The sequence below is a fragment of the Periplaneta americana genome, chromosome 1 (genome assembly GCF_040183065.1).
Source record: "Periplaneta americana isolate PAMFEO1 chromosome 1, P.americana_PAMFEO1_priV1, whole genome shotgun sequence".
In the NCBI taxonomy this organism is placed as follows: Eukaryota; Metazoa; Arthropoda; class Insecta; order Blattodea; family Blattidae; genus Periplaneta; species Periplaneta americana.
Genome location: NC_091117.1, coordinates 17,709,865 through 17,728,811, shown reverse-complemented (window position 1 = coordinate 17,728,811; position 18,947 = coordinate 17,709,865). Strand labels below are relative to the sequence as shown.

The 18,947-nt window shown below is 34.6% G+C and overlaps 1 protein-coding gene and 1 non-coding gene across 3 annotated transcripts in view; both read left to right on the top strand.

Moving 5' to 3' along the window:
• LOC138709443 (neural proliferation differentiation and control protein 1) overlaps window positions 1–18,947 on the top strand; it is a 299,520-nt gene that overhangs the window by 104,967 nt on the left and 175,606 nt on the right. For both annotated transcript variants that reach the window (XM_069840334.1, XM_069840251.1), the window contains exons 2-4: window positions 3,986–4,210; window positions 6,116–6,331; window positions 17,389–17,455. In XM_069840334.1, coding sequence (XP_069696435.1) covers window positions 3,986–4,210; window positions 6,116–6,331; window positions 17,389–17,455 — 508 coding nt within the window. The remainder of the gene's footprint in view (window positions 1–3,985; window positions 4,211–6,115; window positions 6,332–17,388; window positions 17,456–18,947) is intronic.
• TRNAY-AUA (transfer RNA tyrosine (anticodon AUA)) lies at window positions 17,051–17,122 on the top strand. Its single transcript has one exon. It is a non-coding gene; the product is annotated as a tRNA-Tyr (tRNA).

The following is an 18,947-nucleotide window of genomic DNA, read 5'->3' as shown; positions in this document are numbered from 1 at the left end:
TGAAACTTGCTGATATACATCTCATTAATGGAAGAGCAAAAGGAAATGGAAGGAAAGTTACAAGGTTTAATGAATCAAAATAATTATTATTTACGATGCCATCTAGCTTAGATCATGTTTATGAGAAATCACCAACGTTTGCAGGAACAGGTCGTCTGCAACCAAACTTCAAAAGGATGGACTTGAGTTCGATTCTAGCTGATTACACTGCCAAACATATCAAGGCTTGTAAGTACCAAACGGAACGTACCAGGACATAGATTCCTATAATAATAAAAGTTGTTCATAATTATTGTCTCCTCTATCATCCCTAAACGTTTGTAGCAAAGTCACTGAATCACCCTGTATATTTTGGACTTAAGCTAATCTTTCAAGAAGATGGCGTTCCTCCACCATACACGAGAAGAAAACTAAAAATAGGGATACGAATTTGTAGCCTGGGTTCTTCTATCTCTGCCGTGTACTACGGGAATCGAATTTGTGACTCGACACAGAATAAAACGCGATGTCATTTTATCTACTTTGAGAAACGAAAACTTGGAAAACTGCGTCTGTTCAACCTTGAGCATCTTTGGCACAAAAGGGTAATTAGTTGTAAGTAAAGATACTGCTGTTGTAACAAATGACTGCCTCTCTTCGAATTCAGGTTATCCCGTGGCGACGGTGAGGCAGTGCTAAAGCTACTGCTGCAAAAGCTCTTAGTAGATTGATTCTCGACCTATTTAAAGGTGTTGTAATGATAGAAGAAAGGCTGACAGCGGAATGTCAAATGCTATCGATATCGTGTCGAGGTATATATCTTACGCCACGCCTTTGTTTTTCAAACTGTGATCTGCATACCTATAGATGTTAACGGAAGTGTACTGTGTTTTCCAAACATGAGAACATTTTTAAAATTTCTGAATTTTCTTAAAACTAAGGTTTATACATTTCATACACAAACGAAATGGGAGATATTTACTCGTAAGTGGTAGGCCAGGCTTGGGGGATTTATAGGTTATCTTCAGTGATAAGTAACTGTCTCCTTTTACTCCCGCAATTGTGTTCAATGTGGACATAAGAATCGACCAGTGGTGTGTAATGTGTAAGCTACATTTACATTTGTTGTAAACAGAAAATTGTATGTATGTATGTATGTATGTATGTATGTATGTATGTATGTATGTATGTATGTATGTATGTATGTATGTATGTATGTATGTACGTACACTACAATTGGGTATACACCCGGTAGCAGTGTTATATAATATACAATAATACCATTACAATTATACAATAATTACAGCAATAAAAGAAAAATAAAAGAATAAAATGAAATAAATCTAAATTTATTTCTAACTATAAATAGATGTAATAAACCTAGGACTATAAATAAAAGTTATTCTATAATAACGCCTACAATAAGCAAAAGTAAACCTAACTTATAAGTACTTCTATTTCACCCAACTATTACCAATTTAAGTAATTACATATCACCTTAATTAATTACAAATAAACTTAATTACATATCATATTAATTGCTTACATATCACCTTAATTTATTTACATATCAACTAAATTACATATCATCTTAATTAATTACATATCAACTTAATTAATTACATGACACAATTTAGATAATTACATTGCACCTACAATTACATTTTCAGTCTAATCTTCTCAACCTTTCCTTAAATGTATTGATTTTGAGAGGACCACCCTGAAAGATTGCCGCAGGTAAGCTGTTCCAGTCTACTATTGTGCGGTTAACAAAGGAAAATTTTGCCACGTCCGTTCTTTGTTTTCTACATTTAAACTTCCTAATATGATATGATGGTGTATGTACATATGTAGGCGAAGCACGTCTTGTGAATGGTACATTACTGAACCTCTGCGTTGTTTATTGTTCCTACTCACCTGTCCGCAGCTAGTTTTGTTTGTGAGCGCGAGCGCGCTGAGAAGGAGGCCTAACTCCAGCCTGTGGTGGGCGATTAATATGTAGAGCCCGGATTTTACGTAATTACATATTATGTTCCTACAGTATGTAGCTATAAGAAAAGCTAAAATGTCGGCGAATCACACCAAAGGGATCATTATTCCGAAGTTTTTAAGTACTTATTTTTACAAATTTTGATACGTAATAAATATTTTGGCATATATTACATATTTTGAAGGATATTGTATATTTTGAAAGAATATACTTTTTTCACCAATTTTTCCCCCGACTTGACTCATTCTGCGTTTGAAAATTGTTTATAAAGCTTGTCTCTTCGTCTCTAATGCATACAAATAATTTAATAATTGAAAATAATGACAGAGAGAGAGAGAGAAATAAATCGTCCGGCCTTAATTAAGGATGACCACGAGGATCCGGAAAATAACAGCAAATAAAAATATAATTAATTAAATATGAGTATTGTTATAAAAATAAAATGTAATAATTAAGCACCACTGATTATCAATTATAAAATAAAACCTTAGAAGTTGACTTTAAAATTATACTTACAAATAATAAAAGATTTTATTTAAAATTAGCATATCCTTAATTAAGGCCTTCTGAGTGGTATAAATGAAATTGTATAATCTGCAGGGAATCTTTAAGAATTTGCGAGATGATTTTTTGAATTTCAAAAAATGATATTGATAATTGTTTAACAAATATATGTAAATTTTGGTAAAGAACTCAGAGTACCAAAAAATAAACCTCCACTGACCAATTGAAGAGAGGGATGTTATACTTGGCACTGAGGTAGGGAATACAAGGTTCATAAATGGCCCTCTTTTCATGATCAACCTGATGAGCTTGGTTTAGATCTCTCTCCATGCGTATAGTTGGATCTATGATAATAGCCTTTTGTTGTTGCCTGTTTATTGCTATTATATCCGCTCTTTAGAAATGCAGTGGACCTCTTCATGAACTTCCCAACCATTGTTCCGAAGAAGACAGGCGATAGCTCCACGGACTCTATGTTAAAAATGGACATCCCTTTGCCATGCTAACATTTTGTCTATCCCTTAAGAAGTAACGGTAAAGTAGGAACAAATACCAATGCAAAGGGTGGGTCATAAAAATAAAAATAAAAAATTGTTACATGTATATCATAATCCCATCCCATATCATTTTTCCACTTTCAAAAATCGGAATTTGAAATTGATGTAAGCTATATGTTCAAATATATTAGTCGTATTATGAGATTCCATCCTTTAAACAAATTTACTCAACATGACTAAATAAGCAGTTACTCTTCTCTGGCATTACTCCTGATTTCTGCTGTAAATAAATAAATAAGTGGGTGGGTGGATGGGTAGACAGACAGACAGACAGACAGATACGTAGATGGATGAATGTATGAATGAAAATAAATGAATACACGAATGTATAAATGCGTAAACGAATTAATAATTGCATAAAGGAATGAATAAATGAATAAACAAATGAATACATGAATAACCGAATGAATAAATAAATTCATTTTATGAATTTGCGTCATTGGTTCATCCAAGTGTAACAAATGTGTTTACAATGATAAATCCTCGGACAGTGAACCCGATGTATGCTGTTCTTCGCTATACCTGCGTCCAGCTGTGTTGTAGCCTCGGACTTCGGAAAGTTGGATTGAAATCACAATTATACAATTCAATCGAAAAAAGTTGTCTGGTTGTAGACAAACAATTTCATATAAGGAAGCCAGCGTCTCCGACGAAAAATATCTGAGTTACCAGTTGATAAAATTGTTTACATTTGATATTCAGATTTCAGTATTCAAATGAAATAGAGGTGTGGAATGGTAGGCGATGGTTTCGGACCTTACTAGGGTTAGCATGAAGCCCAACTGTTGCGTTTTAGCCTTCACAGGATCTGTAAAATTTCCGGCAGTTAATGAGACAGCACGCCACTGCACTGCTTGTTTCGTCTTCATTCGTTTTCGTTATTGTACGTTTTCTTAGAATGGAATTGTCGACATGAGGCTCTGGTGTAACTGACTTTGAAATCTGTTATTTCCAGATTCAGCACCGGAGGATGATATCATAGAAGAATTGCAGAGGAGAATCGAAGAGGTCGAGCGGCGCCGTTTTCTCAACAACGGGGGTCCAATGCCGGAGCTGCGGCCGGGTCCTGCCTTCACGTACCAGTTCCCGGAGCGTTCGCTGTCTCCAGAGAAGTCCTCAACCTTCGCGGTGAACCCGTCCGATCCACGCTACTATTATGAAGAGTCGCAGAGCCTAACAGGTACGATCTTCTTCTCTATTTTTACTGTAGTGCACGGATTTTTTCCTTTCACTGCAGCCTCTAGTAGTCTTATTGTGCCTTACTGCTTCTTTACAGGAAATCATTTTTGACGTATTTATCATCACCAAGAATGGGGGAGTTAATTGGAAATTGACTGTCCCATAACAATGCAACTCTGCTTGTTCTTCTTGCATTTCCCTTTTCCCATTGTTCTCCTTTTTTCCCCTTTTCTCCCGTGTTTGCCTTGTATTCCCCCTGTTCTCGTATTTTTCTCCACGTATTGCCCTTGTTCTCATTGTATTCAACTTATTTTGTTGTATTCCCTTTGTTCTGCTTCTATTCCTCTTGTTCCTTTAGATGCTTTCATATTCCCTTGTATTTCCCTTGCTGCCCTTGTCTTTCCCTTGTTCTTGTCTTCTCCTTGTTGTCCTCGTCTTCATCTTATTGTTCTTGCCTTCCCCTAGTCCTGACCTTCCTCTTGTTCTCCTTCTCTTCTTTCTGTTCTCCTTCTCTTCTTGTTCTCTTCGAATTCCCCTTTTCTACTACTTGTCTTACCCTTGTTCTCCTTGTCTTCCCCTTGTTTTCCTTGTCTTATCCTTGTTTTCCTTGTCTTGTCCTTGTTTTCCTCGTCTTGTCCTTGTTTTCCTTGTCTTCTCTCTGTTTTCTTTGTCTTCTCTCTGTTTTCTTTGTATTCTCCTTATTTTCCTTGTATTCTCCTTGTATTCCCATTTTCCTCCTTGTATTCCCTTTGTCCTTGTACTACCATTGTTCTCCTTGTTTTCCCTTGTTCTCTTTGTCTTTCCCTTGTCCCTTTTGTCTTCCTTTTGTTCTTTTATTCCTCTCGTTCTCTGTGTATTTCCCTTCTTCGTATATTCTTCTTTTCCGTGTATTCCCCTTATTTTAATTGTATTCTCCTTGTCCTCCTTGCATTCGTCTGGTTCTCCGTGTATTCGCCGCCTTCTCATTTTATTCCCCTCGTCCTTGTATTCACCTTGTTATCCATGTATTCCTTTGTTCTCTTTGTATTTCCTTTGTTCTTGTATTTCCTTGTTCTCCTTGGTCTCCCTGTATTCTTTTCCTCTTTATATTCCCCTTGTTCTCTCTGTATTCCCTTTGTTCTCCTTGTATTTCCCCTGTTCTACTTTGAATTCCCTTTGTTCTCCTTGAATTCCCCTTGTTCTTCTTGTATTTTCCTGGTTTTTTTGTTGTATTTCCCTTGTTCTACTTTGACTTCCCTTTGTTCTCTTTGAATTCCCCTTGTTCTTCTTGTATTTTCCTGGTTTTGTTGTATTTCCCTTGTTCTTTTGTATTTCCTTTGTTCTACTTTGAATTACCTTTGTTCTCCTTGATTTCCCCTTGTTCTTCTTGCATTTTCCTGGTTTTTTTGTTGTATTTCCCTTGTTCTTTTGTATTTCCCTTGTTCTACTTTGAATTCCCTTTGTTCTCCTTGAATTCCCCTTGTTCTTCTTGTATTTTCCTGGTTTTGTTGTATTTCCCTTGTTCTTTTGTATTTCCCTTGTTCTTTTGTATTTCCCTTGTTCTTTTGTATTTCCCTTGTTCTCCTTTGAATTCCCTTGTTCTCCTTAAATTCCACTTGCTCTCATTTAAATTTCCTTTGTTCTTTTTGAATTCCCTTTGTTGTCCTTGAATTTCCCTTGTTCTCCTCCTTGTATTCCCCTTATTCTTCTTGAATTCCCCTTGTTTTCCTTGAATTCCCTTCGTTCCCTTTGTATTAACCTTGTCCTTATATTCCCCTTGTTCTCCTTGCTTTTTCCTTTTTTTCTCCTTGTTCTCATTTATTCGCCTTGTTCCTCCTTGTATTGGCCACTCATCTGGGAAATCACAGCACGCAAGTTAACAAAGAAGTAGTAGCCTAGTAATTGGAATGTGCACTTGGATTTTCAGACAACCCGGACTCGGCGCCCAACGTGTTCTCGAGACAGTCCAAGTCTGATGAAGACTACGAAGTGGAGTCGACGGCGGAGCTGAATCCGGAGTCGCAGACTCTGAAGACGAGTGTAGAGAACGAGTCCCGCACCCCGGAAGCCGCCCCCGTCACCTACCGCGTGTACAAGACGCCCGTCCCCGTGGACGCCGACAACTCGGACCTCTACTTCATAGGTTAGCATGACGCATTCCTGCACTGATCCAATCATTCACTCACCTGCGCGCTCTCGCTGGATGGGTAGCCATCAAACTCACAGAATGTATTACTTACGCATCCATTTCCCCACTTGTTTATTCATAATACTCACTCGCTCAGCTACCCTCTTATTTATTTATTTATTTATTTATTTATTTATTTATTTATTTATTTATTTATGCCACTGCCTCATTTACCTTACCATTTATTTATTTACTCGTATTTTTCACCTACCGGTACCTAATTGCCACCTCGTTCATTTATTTATTCTCACCCACTCAAACCTCTTGTTTCTGTATCCATTCTCATCGACTCATGTATCTACTTATTTATCCTCACATACTCATTTATTCTCTCTTTCATTTATTCACTCTCACCCATTCAATTATCCTCTTTTCTTTTATCTACTCTGTCACTTATATTCATGTTATTTATAAATTCACATCCACTCACTTACCAGCTCTCTTACGTATTTATATACTTATTTATTCTCACCCTCCCATTTATTTATTTTTTATTTATTTATTTATTTAACCTGGTAGAGATAAGGCCATCAGGCCTTCTCTTCCCCTCTACCAGGGGATTACAACTGCAATATTAAGAATACAATTATACTTATAATTACAATTAATATTAAATTTACAAATACAATAAAAATAAAAGTACTAAAAGATTAACTGATTAATAAAAGCTAGACAGTTTATTGTAAAATTTAAGAAGAGAGAAACTTTTTTTTTATTAATTAAGTTAAAATTAAACCTACTCTACGCAGTAAGAAAAATGCGTACTCTCTCCTTTATTTATTTCTTCTTGCCCATTCATTTACCTTCTCATTTATGAATTTATTTATTCTCACAAATTCATTACGTTCTCTTTTATTTATTTATTTTTACCCATTTATTTACCTTCTCACTTATTTGTATTTTTATTTATTCTCACATACTTATTTAACTTCTCGTTTATTTATTTATTTGTTAGCCATTCATTTATTCTCTCCCCTTATTTGTATATTTATTCCTTCTCACGTATATTTATTCCTTCTCACCCACTCATTTGCCTTTTCGTTTATTTATTTACTCTTACCCATTAATTTACCCTCTGCCTTATATACTTATTTCTTCCCGCCCACCCACTTACCTTCTTATATATTTGTTTATTCTTGCCCATATACCCTCTCACAGATTTATATATTTATTTTATTCTCGCCCATTCGTTTACCTTCTCTTTGGTTCATTTATTTATTTACCCTTCTTCTTACATATACGTATGTATATATACATATATATTGTCACGCACCCATTTACCTTCTATTTTATTTATTTATTCTTTTCCATTCATTTACCCTCTCTCTAATATATTTATTTATTCTCAGCCACCTATTTACCTCTCGTTTACTTATTCATTTTTACACCTTCATTTATATCCTCTCTTATTTATATATTTATTTATTCTCATCATCCCATTTATCTTCTCATTTATTCATTTATTTATTCTTACCCATTCATTTACCCTCCCTATTATATATTTATTTATTCTCAGCCACCTATTTACTTCTCGTTTATTTGTTGATTCTTACACATTCATTTATGTCCTCTCTTATTTATAAGTTTATTTATTCTCATCCTCCCATTTACCTTCTCGTTTATTTATTTATTTTTCCCCATTCATTTACCCGCCCTATTATATATTTATTTATTACCAGCTATCTATTTACCTCTCGTTTATTTAGTCATTCTTACACATTAATTTATGTCCTCTCTTATTTATATATTTATTTATTCTCATCATCCCATTTATCTTCTCGTTTATTCATTTATTTATACTTACCCATTCATTTACCCTCCCTATTATATATTTATTTATTCTCAGCCACCTATTTACTTCTCGTTTATTTGTTGATTCTTACACATTCATTTATGTCCTCTCTTATTTATATGTTTATTTATTCTCATCCTCCCATTTACCTTCTCGTTTATTTATTTATTTTTCCCCATTCATTTACCCGCCCTATTATATATTTATTTATTCTCAGCCACCTATTTACTCTCGTTAATTTTTTCATTTTTACACATTCATTTATGTCCTCTCTTATTTATATATTTATTTATTCTCATCATCCCATTTATCTTCTCGTTTATTCATTTATTTATACTTACCCATTCATTTACCCTCCCTATTATATATTTATTTATTCTCAGCCACCTATTTACTTCTCGTTTATTTGTTGATTCTTACACATTCATTTATGTCCTCTCTTATTTATATGTTTATTTATTCTCATCCTCCCATTTACCTTCTCGTTTATTTATTTATTTTTCCCCATTCATTTACCCGCCCTATTATATATTTATTTATTCTCAGCCACCTATTTACTCTCGTTAATTTTTTCATTTTTACACATTCATTTATGTCCTCTCTTATTTATATATTTATTTATTCTCATCATCCCATTTATCTTCTCGTTTATTCATTTATTTATTCTTACCCATTCATTTACCCTCCCTATTATATATTTATTTATTCTCAGCCACCTATTTACTTCTCGTTTATTTGTTGATTCTTACACATTCATTTATGTCCTCTCTTATTTATAAGTTTATTTATTCTCATCCTCCCATTTACCTTCTCGTTTATTTATTTATTTTTCCCCATTCATTTACCCGCCCTATTATATATTTATTTATTACCAGCTATCTATTTACCTCTCGTTTATTTAGTCATTCTTACACATTAATTTATGTCCTCTCTTATTTATATATTTATTTATTCTCATCATCCCATTTATCTTCTCGTTTATTCATTTATTTATTCTTACCCATTCATTTACCCTCCCTATTATATATTTATTTATTCTCAGCCACCTATTTACTTCTCGTTTATTTGTTGATTCTTACACATTCATTTATGTCCTCTCTTATTTATATGTTTATTTATTCTCATCCTCCCATTTACCTTCTCGTTTATTTATTTATTTTTCCCCATTCATTTACCCGCCCTATTATATATTTATTTATTCTCAGCCACCTATTTACTCTCGTTAATTTTTTCATTTTTACACATTCATTTATGTCCTCTCTTATTTATATATTTATTTATTCTCATCATTCCATTTATCTTCTCGTTTATTTATTTATTTATTTATTTATTTATTCTTACCCATTCATTTACCCTCCCTATTATATATTTATTCTCAGCCACCTATTTACTCTCGTTAATTTTTTCATTTTTACACATTCATTTATGTCCTCTCTTATTTATATATTTGTTTATTCTCATCATTCCATTTATCTTCTCGTTTATTTATTTATTTATTCTTACCCATTCATTTACCCTCCCTATTATATATTTATTTATTCTCAGCCACCTATTTACTCTCGTTAATTTTTTCATTTTTACACATTCATTTATGTCCTCTCTTATTTATATATTTATTTATTCTCATCATTCCATTTATCTTCTCGTTTATTTATTTATTTTTACCCGTTCATTTACCCTCTCGTTTAGGCCTATTTACTTACTCTTATTCATTCACTATTTATACACTCATTTATTAATTTACTCTCATTCATTCATTAGCTATCCCGTGTGTTTATTCATTTATTCTAATCTACTGATTTACCCTGTAACCTATTTATTTATCCTCATTCATTTTCTTGTTTATTTATTCTCACACATTCATTTACCTAATTAATGATTTATTTGTTTATTCTCATCCACCCATTTACCCACTCGTATTTTTATTTACTTTCACTCACTCACTCACTCACTCACTCACTCACTCACTCACTCACTAACCCTACCACTTATTTATTCATACTCATTCATTATTTTGCCCTCGCACTTATTTGTTTCTATATTCATTCTCACCAACTTATTTACTCTCTCGTCTGTGTATTTATTCTCACCCAGTCACTTATCCTCTAGTTTATTTCACTCACTTAATTACTCTTTCGTTTATTTACTTATCCTTACCCATTCGCTTATTGTAGTGTATGTATTTATATACTCTCAGCCACTCATTTACCTTCTCATTTATTCGCACATACTGATGTACCGGTACACTCTCACTTGCTTATTTCTGTATTTATTTACTCTCATCCGCTCATTTACTCCTCTCGTTTATTTATTTACCCTCACTTATTCACTTAACCTTGTGTTTACCTATATACTGTCACTCATTCATTCACTCGTATATTTATTTATTTCTTTATTCACAACCACTCATTTACAATTTCATTTACTTACCCTCGCGTTTATTTATTTATTCTCACTTACTTATTTCCTCATTTACTCTCTCGATTATTTATTTATTTTTTCTCAACTACTCATTTCCCCTCTCAATTATTTAGTTTCTCTCTCCCATTTATTTATCCTCCCGTCTATTTATTTATTTATTCTCAATCGTTTACATTCTCGTTTATTTATTCAATCTCGAACACTCATTTACCTTCTCACCCATTCATATATCATCTTGTTTATTTATACTCACTCACTCACTCACTCACTCACTCACTCACTCACTCACTCACTCACTCACTCACTCGTTTGTTTATTTACTCTTCTAGATTTGCTCTACCTTCCATTTCTTTGTTCTTTAGATTGTCCATTTACTCTTGTGTATTCCTTTACTCCTTTGTGTAGGCTGTTTCTTTATTTTTGTGTACTTCATTATTTCTTTATGTATTCCTTCACTCTCTTTTGTACTTCTTTACTCCATTTTTCTACTCCTTTGTGTACTCCATTACTTCTTTATGTATTTTTTCGCTTTTTTTTTTACTCCTTTACTCTTCTCTTTTTCTTTGTGTAACGGTACTCCTTTACTCCTTTGTGTACTCCTTTACTCTTTTTCCAACTTCTTTGTGTACTCCTTTACTCCTTCGTGTACTCCATTACTTCTTTATGTATTCCTTCATTCTTTTTTCTACTCCTTCACTCTTTTTCCTACTTATTTGTATACTCCTTTACTCTTTTTCCAACTTCTTTGTGTACTCCTTTACTCCTTTGTGTACTCCTTTACTCTTTTTCCAACTTCTTTGTGTACTCCTTTACTCCTTCGTGTACTCCATTACTTCTTTATGTATTCCTTCATTCTTTTTTCTACTCCTTCACTCTTTTTCCTACTTATTTGTGTACTCTTTTACTCTTTTTCCAACTTCTTTGTGTACTCCTTTACTCCTTTGTGTACTCCTTTACTCTTTTTCCAACTTCTTTGTGTACGCCTTTACTCCTTTGTGTACTCCATTACTTCTTTATGTATTCATTCATTCTTTTTTCTACTCCTTCACTCTTTTTCCAATTTCTTTGTGTACTCCTTTACTCCTTTGTGTACTCCTTTACTCTTTTTCCAACTTCTTTGTGTACTCCTTTACTCCTTTGTGTACTCCTTTACTCTTTTTCCAACTTCTTTGTGTACTCCTTTACTCCTTTGTGTACTCCATTACTTCTTTATGTATTCCTTCATTCTTTTTTCTACTCCTTCACTTTTTCCTACTTCTTTGTGTACTCCTTTACTTTTTTTCCAACTTCTTTGTGTACTCCTTTACTCCTTTGTGTACTCCTTTACTCTTTTTCCAACTTCTTTGTGTACGCCTTTACTCCTTTGTGTACTCCATTACTTCTTTATGTATTCCTTCATTCTTTTTTCTACTCCTTCACTCTTTTTCCAATTTCTTTGTGTACTCCTTTACTCCTTTGTGTACTCCTTTACTCTTTTTCCAACTTCTTTGTGTACTCCTTTACTCCTTTGTGTACTCCTTTACTCTTTTTCCAACTTCTTTGTGTACTCCTTTACTCCTTTGTGTACTCCATTACTTCTTTATGTATTCCTTCATTCTTTTTTCTACTCCTTCACTTTTTCCTACTTCTTTGTGTACTCCTTTACTTTTTTTCCAACTTCTTTGTGTACTCCTTTACTCCTTTGTGTACTCCATTACTTCTTTATGTATTCCTTCATTCTTTTTTCTACTCCTCCTCTCTTTTTCCTACTTCTTTGTGTACTACTTTACTCTTTTTCCAACTTCTTTGTGTACTCCTTTACTCCTTTGTGTACTTCATTACTTCTTTATGTATTCCTTCATTCTTTTTTCTACGCCTTCACTCTTTTTCCTACTTCTTTGTATACTCCTTTACTCTTTTTCCAACTTCTTTGTGTACTCCTTTACTCCTTTGTGTACTCCATTACTTCTTTATGTATTCCTTCATTCTTTTTTCTACTCCTCTCTTTTTCCTACTTCTTTGTGTACTCCTTTTTGTGTACTCCTTTACTCCTTTGTGTACTCCATTACTTCTTTATGTATTCCTTCATTCTTTTTTCTACTCCTTCACTCTTTTTCCTACTTCTTTGTGTACTCCTTTACTCTTTTTCCAACTTCTTTGTGTACTCCTTTACTCCTTTGTGTACTCCATTACTTCTTTATGTATTCCTTCATTCTTTTTTCTACTCCTTTACTCTTTTTCCTAATTCTTTATGTACTCCATTACTTCTTTATATATTCCTTCACTATTTTGTACTCCTTTACTCTTTTTCCTAATTCTTTGTGTACTCCTTTACTCCTTTGTGTACTCAATTACTTCTTTATATATTCCTTCATTATTTTTTGTACTCCTTTACTCTTTTCCCTACTTCTTTGTGTACTCCTTTACTTCTTTGTGTACTCCTTTACTCTTTTTCCTACTCCTTTGTGTACTCTTTTACTCCTTAGTGTACTCCATTACTTCTTTATGTATTCCTTCACTCTTTTTTGTACTCTTTTACTCTTTTTCCTACTTCTTTGTGTAGTCCTTTACTCCTTTGTGTATTCCAGTACATCTTTATGTACTCCTTTACTCTTTTTTCTATTTATTTTTGTACGCCTTTAATCCTTTGTGTACTTAATTACTTTGTTATGTATTTGTTTACCCTTTTTTGTACTCCTTTTCTCTTTTCCCAAGTTCTTTGTGTACGCCTTTAATCCTTTGTGTTCACCATTACTTCTCTGTGTATTTCTTTACCCTTTTTTGTACTCCTTTACCCTTTTTTGTACATCTTTTTATACTTCTTTACTTCTTATGTACTCCATTACTTCTTTATGTATTTCTCCATTCCTTTTTGTATTCTTTTACTCTTTTTTCTACGTATTTCTGTACTCCTTTACTCTTTTGTGTAATCCATTGAATTGAATTGAATTTACTGGAGAGGGACGCTTTGGGCAGCACTGCGACTTGTTATGGTATATTGCGCTTACCCTCAAGCTAGGCCCATTCCCATATCCACACCGGCTGACTACACTGAGTTTCGCTGCGTACCCAGGTGTCAGGCAGACAACCGCACTCGTCCCTAGACCAGCCCCCTCCGTGCGTCGCCGGCCGGCGATCTGGGAATGCTATGGAATGTTGACGAACCTAATCTAATATTCAAGCCCTATTTCGATACAGAATTTTGAATCTGATATTCAAACCCTATTTCGATACAGAATTTTGAATATAATATTCAAACCCTATTTCGATACAGAATTTTGAATCTGATATTCAAACCATACTTCGATACAGAATTTGTAATCTAATATTCAAACCCTATTTCGATACAGAATTTTGAATCTAATATCCAAACCCTATTTCGATACAGAATTTTCAATCTAATATTCAAACCCCCTTTTTCGATACAGAATTTTCAATCTAATATCCAAACCCCATTTCGATACAGAATTTTCAATCTAATATTCAAACCCTATTTCGATACAGAATTTTGAATCTAATATCCAAACCCTATTTCGATACAGAATTTTCAATTTTCAATTTAATATCCAAACCCTATTTCGATATAGAATTTTCAATCTAATATCCAAACCCTATTTCGATACAGAATTTTCAATCTAATATTCAAACCCTATTTCGATACAGAATTTTGAATCTAATATCCAAACCCTATTTCGATACAGAATTTTCAATCTAATATCCAAACCCTATTTCGATACAGAATTTTCAATCTAATATTCAAACCCTATTTCGATACAGAATTTTCAATCTAATATTCAAACCCTATTTCGATACAGAATTTTGAATCTAATATCCAAACCCTATTTCGATACAGAATTTTCAATCTAATATCCAAACCCAGACTTTTGAATCTAATATCCAAACCGTATTTCGAATGACTTCATTTTTAAATATAAAGTCTGAATGCTACATGGTGCCCATTAGTTTATATTTTATTCACATACAGGATGTGAGACTTTTACACTAATTTCTCTGCGCACCATGTAACTGCCGATAAAAAACTGCAATAATTGTTGTTAAAATGTGCAAAGATCCATAAGATTCCCTTGATGATACAGACTTCCAGTCTCTGAAGGAATATACAGTAATGTACGCATGATGACACAAAAAATATAGCTATGTATTTAAATGTGAAATAACACCGGGTTTATGTGTTTTGTGTAAAATAACACCGAAATTTAAGCTTTTATTCACCGTAACATAGGATCTCTCTTTATAAGTATTTTTAGTTTCCTTTCACGATGTTAAAAATATATAAAAGAAAGTGAAACGGAAAAAGTAGGCTATCTGTTTCTGCAACAAGTACTGCCTAGCATTAGAACGGGCACTTTGATAGCGTACAGCAAACAGTAAGAGGATGATTAACAAGTTTGCGTTCTTTTGACATTATGTTAATGAAGTAACACCTTATTGAGTCCAGAAGACTACGGCATGCGTAGTAAAACCCCTTCCTAACGTTTACGTTTTTAGAAATTTCAGTTTTGAAGGAATGGTTTGGAAAGTCCTTGCAGAACTATATTCTATCCCCGTCCTTAAGGTACTCTATTTAAGGAAAATTCCGCTTCTAAGGAATACATTTCAATGGGTTTGCTAATACATAACTCGTAAAGTGGAATTACGAACCTGTTCTAAACATTTCTGTACAAGTTATGGAGACGCCAGTATTATTCTAGCGGCAGTATGTTACAATCGATATCTCGATCGATAGTAAGCAAGCTGTGAATTTACAGTACTTCACAATATGTTATTGTAATATTGTGAAAACGGCCCATTGTGCGAAAGGTTTTTTTGTGTGTTTGCTGATAGTAAATTCAGTGAGTATTAAACAAATCTGTAACTACGTGTAGTCTATAATGTAGTTAAATTACAAAAGGAGGTTTTTTTGTTTCCACTCTCTGTTGTCCCTTGATGTTATGAAGTGAAAACCCGTTTTAAGAGAAATCTGCATTTAAGGCGAAAAATAATCCCCCAGAGGGTCATTTGTCCACTTTTAATCTACTGTAAACAGTTCTATACTTAGAATAGGGCAAGTTTACACTTAATATAAATTTAGGAGCTCGTTAAAAAGTATTAAAAGCCATTGCTATCCTTGGCTTATTGTCAGCAGCTCATGTTACTGCTTATAGTTCACCCCAAGTATTTGAAGTTGTTAAATTGCCCCGCTGCCTCATTTCGAGTTCTCACTTTTATCTTCTTTAATAACCATGGTCTTCCTCTTGTTTGCATTTATCTTCATCCCATACTGCTCACAGCTGTCATGTATCTCCAGTAGCATATTCCTTAGTAACGTCTCCTATTCTGTTAACAACGCCATATGATCAGTTTGTAAGAACATTTTTGGAACCACTTGGGTAGAGCCTGTTTTGCTTTCAAACTTTCTCTAATGCAATTTCTTGGGAAACTTTCCCGCCTATTCATATTTATGCTGTTGCATTTCTGTATATTAGTTGCACCATATTATCGATTTTGATGGTGTTTTCAGTCTTTCCATTGCTTTCCACAACATTGTCGTAGATATTCTATCATAAGCTCTCCCTAAGTAAAGCACAAGGAAGAATCTAGAACCGTATCATGTTAACGACTGAATAGATCCCAGGAGCCCCGGGATGGATGAAGGATGGGTGGAGCGGAGAAAAATTCTCTCCGGCACCGGGGCTCGAACCCGGGTTTTCAGCTGTACGTGCTGAGACGATACTCCGATTATCCCGATGCTTATACAGCATGAAATGTAGTATCATCTAATTGGATCTATAATTTCATTTGTAGGAGTTCTAATATTTATTTTCATTATATGAGAAAGTATAAGAACTAATCGACAAATTCTATTTCCAACACAAACAAGAAACTCGATTGAATCGCTTTATCCACTAAGTCACACCGGATTCCAATTCCGATGCCGGATTGAATCCTCTCAGTTTAAGTTCCACCTCTCAGTTTTCTCTTTAGTGGCCAACTTTCATGCACTGAGTCATAGATGTGTGACAGTGGCACAATGTCTAAGACACTATGTGCAGAGGTGCACTCATTACGAGTGACTAAGTGGCCGGGATCCGACGGAATGAGCGCCGTCTTAAATCAGTAATGGCCGTATTCATAGACATTCTTAGCGCGGGCTTCCGGTGGATGATCAGCGAACTAACGTCTTTCGTATTCATAAACCAGTGTTAGCGATATGATAATGATATGAATCCTGTACAAGTAACCAGTTGATAGCCGGGGCTAGTTTAGCACGCTCGTAGCGCGGGCTAGAGAAATTTCTATGAATAGCACCCTTAGTGTTTATTTACCCATATCATATTAATGAGTGCACCTCTGCACATAGTGTGTTGGACATTGCGCCACTGTCACACGTCTGTGACATAGTGCATGAGGGTTGGGCACTAAAGAGAAACTAAGAGGTGGAGCTTAAATTGAGAGGATTCAACCCGGCATCGGAACTGGAATCCGGTGTGGCTTAGTGGATAAAGCGTCAGCACATAGAGCTGAAAACCCGGGTTCGAGTCCCGGTGCCGGAGAGAATTTTTCTGCGCTCCACCCATCCTTCATCATATGGTAATGGAGAATTCCTGCACGGAAATATCATATGTATTTCGGTACATCACAATAATAATCTGATTCAGTCGATAGGATTAGAATAATTTGAAAAAAAATCCATGACCCCCCATTGGGAATCGAACACGCGACTTTTTGCTTTGTAACGTAAGCACTTCAACACTATACTACCGTGTGCTCCAAGTTTTGTTTCACTAATCAGACCTAATCTTGTGATTTTGTGTTGCAGCTATTGTTGCAGGCTGTAGTGCAGCAGCGGTAGTTGGAGTCATAGTTATCGGCATCAGCTGGTACAAGTGAGTACACACAACATTTTCTCTTGTTTTGCTTTTATAAATAACGGATAGATTACATGAATGTAATTACTTCGCATATAGTTTTAATGGCTGTAATTTTAAATTTAATTTAACATGGATGGATGGATGGATGGATGGATAGATATAGACGATCCATTTGTAATTTGAGAGCGGCTACAGCGTACGTCGAAGCAATAGATAGCTTTCGTACTCGTCAGGTATGCTAAACGGTTAACGCTATGTTGACGTCATTGATGAAAGAGCCAATCAGAGCCATTCACCTCACGTTATTTCAATAGCGGACCCGCTATCTCTAGACAGATACCGTGAACGTGAACGAAGTTTTCCGTTGGTGTGTTCTTTATGAACATTTCATTAAAATCAAGTTGTGGAGTTTATTTTATATTTTATAAGTTGTTTTCTTTAACGTGAAGTGAACATTCTTCACTCTCCATTCTCTAACACAGTTTAAATTAAAAACAGTATGTCATGTATATTTTTTCTTACGATTTTAAAAACAATGTACATGGCAGTGACCTCCCACTCCCCTATTCAAAACAAGCCAAGAGGTTGTTCAGAGCAACACAACAACGCACCTACTGATTACACAGCGTTGCACGATCGCACAATCCACAACTTTTAAAATGCAAGTTTTTCTGCAAAAACTATTCAAAATACAGCAAAATGTTATTTGATGTTTTTGTTGCTCTTAAGAAATCATACACCAGAATAAATTACATTACTTATGATTAGGGGTGCATGTTGATGACGTAAAAATCTACTTAAAATGATAATTAAAATGCCCTTAAACTAACGGAAAAATGACATAACATGAAAAGAAAATGACATTTAAATATTATTCACCGTACTCGCACCACAACTTCTTAAAAATTTGTCACCTTGTTTCAATGACTGCCCTGCAAATCTCGGAGAGAGGAGGCAACTTCCTGGAATTTGGCTAAGATGAAGGAAAAGAACATGCAACAAAACGAAGGTTTTAAGGGAAAACTATAGATTTTAATGAAGGCTTACAATGTGTTTCAATCAGGGGTGGTCCATGTCAGTCCTTTCATTCTCCGTCTCCTCCTCCTTCCGCGCTTCACTTTTGTTATCGTATCTTCCAGATGAGGAGTGTGAATGACAAAACAAATTGTGGGCGCAGCGTGCATTCTTGCAATCTTTGTGTTAAAAATACTGTCTGGAATAGACATCTCTTCTGAACCATGTTGAGGACACAACGTCCTGTCCAGGACACGGTGAAAGTTTCCCCCCTTCCAAATATAAATATTCTAAAGACACCCTCGTACAACAAAAGAACAGTATAGGTCAAAGCCCTCACTTAAACTAAGCTGCTGTCAAGCATTTTATATTACTTCCGTTGTGTGAAGTGAAGCCTTCAGTGGAATGAGGGATGGACTTTAGAGTCTGTTCCAAACTATAAAACTCAAACTTCACTGTTATTCACTTATTCATTAGGTAATTACTACTGACC